The sequence below is a fragment of the Oncorhynchus clarkii genome, chromosome 14 (genome assembly GCF_045791955.1).
Source record: "Oncorhynchus clarkii lewisi isolate Uvic-CL-2024 chromosome 14, UVic_Ocla_1.0, whole genome shotgun sequence".
NCBI lineage: Eukaryota > Metazoa > Chordata > Actinopteri > Salmoniformes > Salmonidae > Oncorhynchus > Oncorhynchus clarkii.
In genome coordinates, this window is record NC_092160.1 from 18,829,540 (window position 1) to 18,841,229 (window position 11,690).

Genomic DNA, 11,690 nt, shown 5'->3' on the forward strand with positions numbered 1-11,690 from the left:
TGGAAGGAGTTGAAAGTCTGTGTTGCCCAGCAACATCACTGCTCTAGAGGAGATCTGCATGGAGGAATGGGCCAAAATACCAGCAACAGTGTGTGAAAACCTTGTGAAGACTTACAGAAAACGTTTGACCTCTGTCATTGCCCACAAAGGGTATATAACAAAGTATTGAGATAACCTTTTGTTATTGACCAAATACTTATTTTCCACCATAATTTGTAAATAAATTCATAAAAAATCGTACAATGTGATTTTCTGGATTTTTTTTTCTCATTTTGTCTGTCATAGTTGAAGTGTACCTATGATGAAAATTACAGGCCTCTCATCTTTTTAAGTGGGAGAACTTGCACAATTGGTGACTGACTAAATACTTTTTTGCCCCACTGTAACACCCATCTATCCAGAAACAAAGGAACAAATTAATTCCATTTGAGTTTGCGCATCTCAAATAGCCTCTTGTAATGCACATTGGTGGTTGTTTTACCTATGACCTATTTTACAATAATGGTGCCGAAGAAGAAGGAAGATGTTATGTGTCCCCAACCGATTGTGTGTTTTTGTTTGTTTATTAGCGCTTTTTTGTAACTTGTTTTTTTACATAATGTTGCCGCTACCGTCCTCTTATGACCGAAAATAACTTTTGGACATCAGGACTGCAATTACTCACCACGGACTGACAGAGTCCTTTTTTTCTATTAACGAGTCTGATGAGCCCGACGTGACCGATATACTGCTTTCTGGGGAACAGGCCCAGATCCCTGTGATTTGCGTAAAGAGAAGGTGGAGAAAAAGTGGCCAAAGGGTGGGCTGCCTTCTGAGAATTCATAGGCGATCGAATAAACCCCCACTTCCTTCCATTCTGCTAGCAAACGTGCAATCTTTTGAGAATAAAATAGATGACCTACGCGTAAGATTAAAGCATCTAGTAGCCGGGGACTTGAATGCAGGGAAACTTAAATCTGGTTTACCAAATTTCTATCAGCATGTTAAATGTGCAACCACAGGAAGAAAAAAAACAAAAACAAAACACTCTGGACCACCTTTACGCCACACACAAAGACGCATACAAAGCTCTCCGTCACCCTCTATTTGGCAAATCTGGCCATAATACTATCGTTCAGATTCCTGCTTACAAGCAAAAATTTAAGCAAGACACACCAGTGACTAGATCAATAAAAATGTGGTTAAGATGCTAAGCTACAGGACTGTTTTGCTAGCACAGACAGGAATATGTTCCGAGATTCCTCCGATGGCATTGAAGAGTGCTCCACATCAGTCATTGGCTTCATCAATAAGTGCATCGATGCAGTCGTCCCCACAGTGACCGTACGTACATACCCCAACCAGAAGCCATAGATTACAGGCAACATCCGCACTGAGCTAAAGCTGCCTCTTTCAAGGAGTGAAACTCTAACCCGGAAGCTAATAAGAAATCCCACAATGCCCTTCGATGAACCACCAAACAGGCAAAGCGTCAATACAGGACTAAGATCGAATAATACTACACCGGCTCTGATGCTCGTCGGATGTGGCCGTGAAGTGCTTTGAAAGGCTGGTCATGGCTCACATCAACACCATTATCCCAGAAACCCTAGACCCACTCCAATTTGCATACCGACCCAACAGATCGAAAGAAGAATTTAATAACTCTACCTACATGTACATATTATCTCAACTAACCGGTGCCCACGCACATCGACTCTGTACCGGTACCCCCCCTGTATATAGTCTCGCTATTGTTATTTTACTGCTGCTCTTAAATTACTTGTTACTTTTATTTCTTATTCTTATCTGGGGTTTTTTAAACTGCATTGCTGGTTAGAGGCTCATAAGTAATGTGACTAATAACATTTGATTTGATTTTAGTTGAAAGCACCGACAGTTGTTCTGGATAAGAGCGTATGTTAAATGACTAGAATGGCTACTGATTACAGTTACAAACAACTAACAGGCAGAAGGCCATAAGAAGTTGCTACAGGACGGATGTCAAAACAACTGCCAGGAACACAGAGCGACTCATCAGAAATAAAAAAGAACAAACATTGCAGACTCCTGGCAAACACCAAAACCCCAAACTTCTGAGCTTGGTTTTCACATGCAGCGAAAGAGGGCAGCTGTGTCCAATGCCAACAAAAACACTAGGCCACAGCACAGCTTATGTTTGGAATGTTCTTCGTACCTCCCCAGAATAACTCTTGGGTATGTCCTAAATGGCACCGTATTACCTATATAGTGCTCCTACTTTTGACCAGGGCCCACAGTGCACTATATCAGGAATAGTGTGCCATTTAGGACACAGGCTTGGAACATGCCCTGTACACAAGTCCTATTTCATCTTTAGTGTGTTTAGTCAGCCAACATAGTGACAAGCCAGGTCTTCAGATATCGAGGCCAGAGAAAGCAGACCTATTCATAGGGTGGATCCAAATTCAACTCACTACGGCCCCAAATAAGCATCAGTCATGTCCTTGTCGGAAAATAACAGGAAAAGTTACGCTCTTATGAAATGGTTCACTGAATCTCCCAGAGTTTGTGTAAGTAGTTGTCTTTAGAAGTATCTGTATGGGTGTGTTTGAAGGTGTCATCACCAAAACAATATAAGGAAATCAAATTGGCTCAATATATTTTACAGGGATATCCTAAAGAGGGTTAATTAAGTTAGGGTCATTGGAACTGTGGCTTGATGAGACAATAGAGACTAAGGGAAAGTTTCATCTGGGGATTGTTTTAGTAAGGGGTTATTGTTTTAGCTTTAGCAGTTAGGGCACACAGTGATTGGCACCTTTGCTCAGCAGTCACAGTCAGGTGTATAGCAGTCTCCCTGTGGTTGAGTGTGGGGATCTGTGAGCGCTGAGGGGGGGTGTAGGAGTGAAGCTCATACTCCTCCTTCCACTCCTGTCTCCACGGGCATGCCGGAGTCAACCTCCCTTCCTCCTCTTTTCTCTCTTCCATTTCTTCCTCACCCCTGTGTTGTTCTTCTGACTGATTCTGTGGTTGGGGAAGGGGTTGGGCTTGGAGCTCAATAGGAGCTATAACTGGGGGTACGTCTAGGTTGGGGAGTTCGGTTGGACTGTTACACACACACACACACACACAAGCGGCAATCACAACACCAACATGCAACGATAACATAGCGTAGCACAATCAAAGCCACAAGGCATGTGAAACATGCAAGCATTACCACAAAACACAGTGATAATGTGATCATATGCACAATGACAATGGGAGTACCAAAAAGCAACACACCAATGGAAACATGTGGAAGGAAAAAATAGCTAATTAACAGATCACACATTATAATGATGTAATAAAAATCTCAAAACATTTGAATAAAGAGTCACTGAAAAGCAGAACAAGCTGAATGAAGAATAAAGTACTGTTTGGTATTGGTCGGTCAGGGACCCGATGACCTCGATGAAAAGCTCAAGCCAATCTCATGATCTCATTCAAGCGCACAGACAGGTGTAAAAATGCACTGACACATGCACACGTCCTCATACATTTACTCAGATAGGGTTAGCATGACCTTAGGATCTACAATTGCACACCCACATGTAAACACACAGAGACACACTTGCTTGCTCTGCTCACACTTGCTCCTTGTTGACTTCCACTTACAGGTTTAACTCTTTCCAATTACAACCTTGCATTGAGACACACACACATAGAGGAAATACGATGTTTGCTGAATGAATCCAGCTGGAAGCCAGTCATCCTTCCAACACTATTGCGAAGCCTGCGTATTACGAAGCCATGCGTATTGCGAAGCCTGCGTATTACGAAGCCATGCGTATTGCGAAGCCTGTATTCGTCTTCGTGTGAGAGTGGTGTGTAGGTGTTACATCTAAAGTCTGGTTTAAACTAATAAGCTTAAAGTCAAACCATGCCATGTCAACAAGGTCAGATGTACTGTTGGAGCAAAGGCCCGATTTAGTAGGTGACTAGGTGTCTAGTGTAAACAAACACACTCACATGTATGCATGTAAACTCAGCAAAAAAATAAACGTCCGCTCACTGTCAACTGCGTTTATTTTAAGCAAACTTAAATGTGTAAATATTTGTATGAACATAACAAGATTCAACAACAGACATAAACTGAACAAGTTCCACAGACATGTGACTAACAGAAATTGAATAATGTGTCCCTGAATCATGGACTGCACCAGATTTGCCAGATTTGCCAGTTCCCGGACATTTCTGGGGGGAATGGCCCTAGCCCTCAACCTCCGATCCAACAGGTCCCAGACATGCTCAATGGGATTGAGATTTGAGCTCGCTGGCCATGGCAGAACAATGACTTTCCAGTCTTGCAGGAAATCACACACAGAACAAGCAGTATGGCTGGTGGTATTGTCATGCTGGAGGGTCATTGATGGAGGGATTGTGCGTTCCTGGTGTAACTCGAGCAGTTGTTGTTGCCATCCTGTAGCTGTCCTGCAGGTGTGATGTTCGGATGTACCAATCATGTGCAGATGTTGTTACACGTGGTCTGCCACTGCGAGGACGATCAGCTGTCTGTGCTGTCTCCCTGTAGCGCTGTCTTAGGCGTCTCACAGTATGGACATTGCAATTTATTGCCCATGCCACATCTGCAATCCTCATGCCTCCTTGTAGCATGCCTATGGCATGTTCACGCAGATGAGCAGGGACCCTGGGCATCTTTCTTCTGGTGTTTTTCAGAGTCAGTAGAAAGGCCTCTGTAGTGTCCTAAGTTTTCATAACTGTGACCTTAATTGCCTACAGTCTGTATTACCGTTCCACAGGTGCATGTTCATTAGTTGTTTATGGTTCATTGAACAAGCATGGGAAACAGTGTTTAAACCCTTTACAATGAAGAACTGTGAAGTTATTTGGATTTTTACGAATTATCTTTAAAAGACAGGGTCGTTTCTTTTTTTGCTGAGTTTATGTATGTATGTGTTTGTACAGTATATATGCATGTACTCTGTGTGCACACATGCAAGCACGCTCACACACATGCTCGTAAACGCACACACACCAGATTTCAGCTATCTACTGAAATATTACAAGATGAGTGAAACAAGCCATATTTTAGTTTCATGAAAACCTCAATACGCTGTTTTGATACCGGTTTCTAACACTCAACAGGGTCATATAGTAGTCAAAGTGGCTCACACATTTTAAGAGTCACCTATCTGTGTCTGCATAGCAAATGTCTTGCCTGTTGCTGGCTTTTCTCTGAGTGCTTCGGCATGGGTCAATCAAACACACATTTGGTCTATATCAGATCCTCCGTTCATGCCACAACAGTACTAAAAAAAATATATTTTTTTCCTATTATTAAAGACATGCTCCAGAACTTTGGTGACTACTAAGTATTTCTTAAACCTCACGCTTTGAGCTGGATGTGTCAATGTGTGGTTCATACACTAATAATCTATGAGCAGAATTACTGTTTTACCTTAATTATCCACAGAATCCCTAGTTTGAAAGCAACTGTTTTTCTGGATGCCACATTTTCCCCCATGTGGGCCAGCCCCCTAGCAATTTAAGCGCAACCAATGAGCTTCAGCCTCTCGCCATAAGAAATACAGCTATCAATACACACGACGCACCCACAGCAGAGGGAGAGAGCGAGCAATGACGTGGTGCACGTCTGCATATCTGGAAAATTGCGTTAGGTAATTTTCAAATACATTTTTTGGCTCATGAGAACTACTCTCAGAACTACTGGCTAAATAGTATACAAAAGTACAGGAAAATCTCTTTAAACATGCATGTTCCACATCAGACAAGACATTCCCAGTCTCCTTTGTGCGTTGGGGGAATTACAATATGAAGGAAAATTGGCTGAAGGTAGCGGTTTTGGAAGTGGTGTGTCAGGTCTGGTGGAAGAAACAACATATCGGTGTTATGGAGAGAAGCAGTCCATCACCACATGCCGACACTTCTAGAAAAGAAAGAATAAGGGCTCCGAGTTTCTTTTGTTTCAATGCTAATAACAGAACGAACCATTAGCATTTTGGCTAATGTTTAGATTGATGGCCCATTAGGCTCGTGTTATCTGTAGCTAAAAAATAACACTAGGCTAACGAGCTGCTAAGGTGTGTGCACCAACCTCCTCTCTTGCTGTGTAAATAAAGCTAATCATCTCAATATGGGCCTCATCCAGAGAATCATCTCAGGAAGGAATCGAGTGGTGATGAGTATTTTGGAGAACAGTTATCATTTTGAACAATAGCGTATGAGAGGTACTTTTTCAATATATGACAAATACAATATTAGCATATATGGTGCTGGTCTCCTACTGCTATTGAAACACCTCCCACTATCTATTGGCTTGGGTCTGTCTGAACTGGTCTGTCAAAGGGTAGCAAGTGACATACATAGGAGTTACAAATATCAAGTTTTCCTGGAGAAAAGAGTGCCAACACATTTACCAAATTACACCATGGCTACGATCGAATATCCATACTAGCATTCCACTTAGTAGTGGTAGTAGGCTCTGTTCCAATCTATCTATCACTTTTATTACATCACCAATGCTCACCTGAAGGGTATATCGCCTCCTATGGGCGAAGTGGCGGTACTCCAGCTCTTGCGGCTGCCTCCACCCCCTCCACTGCCCTCCTCCCGGCTCTCGTGGTCACCCCTTTTCCTGCGCAGCGGTGTGGGCACGTAGCCACTGGCGTTGCTCTTGTTGGGCAGGTACTGATTGAAGGGCACCATCACGCGGGGCTCGCTCACCGAGGTCCGCCGAGCCAGCATGTCATCCTTGCGCACGTCTGGCAGCTTCCTGCCCCCGTGGGGTCCGGCGTCGGACTCCGAGTCGCTGCCACGGCCTGGTGGGTACAAAAGAGGGAGAGACTGACTTAAACCACCACAGTACCCCCATGAAACGTTGCCCCACACACCGAGAGAGAAATAACTGCTTAGGTTTTTAAAATTTGACATCAGCGTTTCCCAATCTTGGTCTAAAAGGACCACTTTCTTCATTGGTTTTCATTTTAATGATGCTATCCAACCACTGACCTCTCAACCTGGATAGACGTTACTGAGATTAGTCTAGAGGTAAGCTAGAAACACCCCAGTATCAATTAAATTTACCATTGAACAGCAGAAAACTTTCTAGATTGTGCCTTTAAGAGCTCTGAGTCTGATATAGCCATATACCGTTAAAATGGAAATAAACCACAAGAATCAGTTTAAAAGAACACCAGTACATTCAGGAGTCCCCCAGTACCTGGCCTAGATGATCATGTGACTTAGCAGTCTGCCAGTGAAGTCTCTCTTTTACCACCTATGCACCTTTCTAGGCTTTCTTAAACAGTACAGTATACTTATTATGGGTGAAGGTAGATACTGTTTGATTGCTCTTGTCAACCATCAAATTAACCCAAAATAGTAACATTTGGATGTGCAGAACCTCATCGCTTAAGGTCTTCCCCCCTCTCCGCCACATAAATTCATCCTTTAAGGTCCTCCCCTTCTCCACTTAGAGATTTATGCTTCCCAAATGGCACCCTATTTCCCCTTCAAAGTGCACTACTTTTGACCAGAGGATGCCATTTGGGACGCAAACATTCACTTTTTGACGGATGAAGACTATAGAGGCCTTAAGGTACTTCTGCTTCAAATTGACCGTAGGTTGTAAAGTGGAGGGGTTTAACCCTTCAACAGCTTCAATTGGAACCATAAGCAGGTGCCACTCATGCATGCAGCCCATACCAACTGACCTGTGGTCCCCTGTCAACCTCCTGTGGTCCCCTGTCAACCTCCTGTGGTCCCCTGTCAACCTCCTGTGGTCCCCTGTCAACCTCCTGTGGTCCCCTGTCAACCTCCTGTGGTCTCCTGTCAACCTCCTGTGGTCTCCTGTCAACCTCCTGTGGTCTCCTGTCAACCTCCTGTGGTCTCCTGTCAACCTCCTGTGGTCTCCTGTCAACCTCCTGTGGTCTCCTGTCAACCTCCTGTGGTCTCCTGTCAACCTCCTGGGGTCTCCTGTCAACCTCCTGGGGTCTCCTGTCAACCTCCTGTGGTCTCCTGTCAACCTCCTGTGGTCTCCTGTCAACCTCCTGTGGTCTCCTGTCAACCTCCTGTGGTCTCCTGTCAACCTCCTGTGGTCTCCTGTCAACCTCCTGTGGTCTCCTGTCAACCTCCTGTGGTCTCCTGTCAACCTCCTGTGGTCTCCTGTCAACCTCCTGTGGTCGCCTGTCAACATGTGGTCTCCTGTCAACAGTAAACCACATGTTCACAGTAAATGGCAGGTAGCATAGCGGTTAAGAATGTTGGGCCAGTAACTGAAAGGTTGCTTGTTCGAATCCCAGAGCCTACTAGGTGAAAAATATGTTGATGTGCCCTTGAGCCAGGCACTTAACTCCAATTGCTCCTGTAAGTCTCTCTGGATAAGAGCGTCTGCTAAATTACTAAAATGTAAACATGTGGACTACTGTTAACAGGGACGAATAGAAGAGGGAGGAATAGAGAAGAGTGAAGACTAGAATAAGGAAAAGAGTACAGAAGTGGCCTCTTGCTAGTAACACAAAGATGTCTATTTATCCACAGTGTGCGTTGATTTACATAACCCCTGACAAAAGAGGGCTGCCATTATCACATTTCTTTTGGAGACGAAATTAAAATCCCCTGAGTTAGCTTCCACAGTGAGTTTGAGAGCAGAATGGTGATAGCAGCTTAAGGAAGGCCTGGACCATGGAAAACTGTAGCTAATTTGTATAAACAGACATGATTGGGAGCCTCATCATTGGCTGATCTCTGTTCTGTCCTGCTGTTCTCAGACCAAGTGTGTGGGCCTCCAGGAGGTTTCCTGGAACTGTTCCAGAGTCAATTAGAGTTAGATGAGCCCACCAGGGCTGGAGATGGCCTGGACGAGGCACTGTGGTTAGGACAGTGAACATCTTTAACGTACAGCTGGCCTCACTAAAACCACTCAATGTTTACCTACATGGCTTTACCCAGCATCTATTGCTCAACGTTTCCCTATAAACCAATATAAAAAAACACCAACAACTCAATGTTTCCTTTCAATCCAATAGAACAAACCTCTCAACGCCTTTTGCAACAAACCAATAATAAACAGCTTTACAAACGAATAGCAAACACATCAACTAAACATCAACTCAGCTTTTCCCTACAAACCGATAGCAAACATAACGTGGTCCTGTGTGGCTCAGTTGGTAGAGCGTGGCACTTACTTGGGTTGTGGGTTTGATTCCCACGGGGGACCAGTACAAACAAATATGAAAATGTACGCACTCACTACTGTAAGTCGCTTTGGATAAGAGCGTCTGCTAAATGTTTTATATATATATATATATATATATATATATATATATATATATATATATATATATATATATATATATATATATAAAATATATATATATATATATATATAAAAACATACATACACATTTTAAATCAAACAAACATCACCATCTCCCTGCAAACCAAAAATCCAGCTCTGAGCACTTTCACCCATCGACACAGACATTTCCTCCCCACTTCCTTCTAAACAATAACACACCCTAGCCCTCGACAGGAATATTGGTCTCAGCCCATGTGTTGCCTTTAGTTCTCAGAATCTCAGCCAAAACAATTGGTGAAACATTGCAACCTTTTACGAGCCTCCATTAAAAGTTAAGAGGTTGCTTTGACAATTATACTGTGTGATACTACTTACCTACTTCCTATGGTCACTTATGACTAGCATGAAGTTAAAAAACACCTTCAGTTTCAGCCAAGCTAGAATTCAGACTCCATTCATGTCTTCCTTGCAGTGCATAAATCTTTTTTTACAGCTGTTGACGTGTCCGTCTTTCCGACATGAAACATTACTCACAGCATCGCATGTTACATGCGACCATTGTGAACATGACGGATGCATTGGAATATGGACATTTAAGCAGAGCTGTTGCTTTAATCCTTTCCATCCATTGTCTGACACCATTGCACCATCCAAAATGAAAACACACGCGCACACACAGTGTATGTAATACTGTGTGGGGGGGGGGGGGAAGAGCTGTCTGCATGTATGTATGTATATAGAGATACACACACACACACGCAGACAGTTATTATTTAAGCTGCCTTTCCACATTTGACCTTATGCAGCTCAGGTAGCTATGCTCTCATCTGTTTTTCTCAGTTTTTTTGATGCACTTTTATATACATTTATACACGCACACACACACACACACATCTTTTTAACATCATGCTAGTCCACATATATAAATAAACTCAGCAAAAACAGAAACGTCCCCTTTTCAGGACCCTGTCTTTCAAAGATCATTCATAAAAATCCAAATAACTTCACAGATCTTCATTATAAAGGGTTTAAACACTGTTTCCCATGCTTGTTCAATTAATGAACATGTACCTGTGGAATGGTCGTTAAGACACTAACAGCTTACAGACGGTAGGCAATTAAGGTCACAGTATGAAAACTTAGGACACTAAAGAGGCCTTTCTACTGACTCTGAAAAACACCAAAAGAAAGAAGCCCAGGGTCCCTGCTCATCTGCGTGAATGTGCCTTAGGCATGCTGCAAGGAGGTATGAGGACTGCAGATGTGGCTAGGGCAATAAATTGCCATGTCTGTACTGTGAGACGCCGCTACAGGGAGACGGGATGGACAGCTGATCATCCTCACAGTGGCAGACCACTTGTAACAACACCTGCACAGGATCGGTACATGCAAACATCACACCTGCGGGACAGGTACAGGATGGCAACAACAACTGTCCGAGTTACACTAGGAACGCACAATTCCTCCATCAGTGCTCAGACTGTCCACAGTAGGCTGAGAGACGCTGGACTGGGAGCTTGTAGGCCTGTTGTAAGGCAGGTCCTCACCAGACATCACCGGCAACAATGTCACCTATGGGCACAAACCCACAGTCGCTGGACCAGGCAGGACTGGCAAAAAGTGCTCTTCACTGATGAGTTGCGGTTTTGTCTCACCAGGGGTGATGGTCGGTTTCACGTTTATCGTCAAAGGAATGAGCGTTAAACCGAGGCCTGTACATGGTCTAAGGTCATGGTCTAAGGCGGTGTGTCACAGCATCATCGGACTGAGCTTTTGTCATTGCAGGCAATCTCAACGCTGTGCGTTACAGGGAAGACATCCTCCTCCCTCATGTGGTACCCTTCCTGCAGGCTCATCCTGACATAACCCTCCAGCATGACATTGCCACCAGCCATACTGCTCATTCTGTGTGTGATTTCCTGCAAAACAGGAATGTCAGTGTTCTGCCATGCCAGCGAAGAGTCCATTGAGCACGTCTGGGACCTGTTGGATTGGAGGGTGAGCGCCTAGGGCCATTCCCCCCAGAAATGTCCAGGAACTTGCAGGTGCTTTGGTGGAAGAGTGGGGTAACGTCTCACAGCAAGAACAAATCTGGTGCAGTCCATGAGGAGGAGAAGCACTGCAGTACTTAATGCAGCTGGTGGCCACACCAGAAACTGACTTACTTTTGACCCTCCCTTTGTTCAGGGACACATTATTCCATTTCTGTTAGTCACATGTCTGTGGAACTTGTTCAGTTTATGTCTCAGTTGTTGAATCTTATGTTCATACAAATATTTACACATGTTACGTTTTCTGAAAATAAGCAGCTGACAGTGAGAGGACATTTTTTTAAATGTTTTTGCTAAGTTTATGTCTGTGTACGTGCGCATATTAAAAGATGAAAGCAGGCTAGGCTTGTGTGGTTATG

General features: G+C 43.8%; 1 protein-coding gene across 7 annotated transcripts in view; it reads right to left on the reverse strand.

The window, feature by feature from the left end:
- Positions 1 to 11,690, reverse strand: part of LOC139366376 (LIM and calponin homology domains-containing protein 1-like) — a 166,252-nt gene that overhangs the window by 56,603 nt on the left and 97,959 nt on the right. For all 7 annotated transcript variants that reach the window (XM_071103799.1, XM_071103796.1, XM_071103801.1 and 4 more), the window contains exon 8: positions 6,509 to 6,800. In XM_071103799.1, the coding sequence (XP_070959900.1) occupies positions 6,509 to 6,800 (292 nt within the window). The remainder of the gene's footprint in view (positions 1 to 6,508; positions 6,801 to 11,690) is intronic.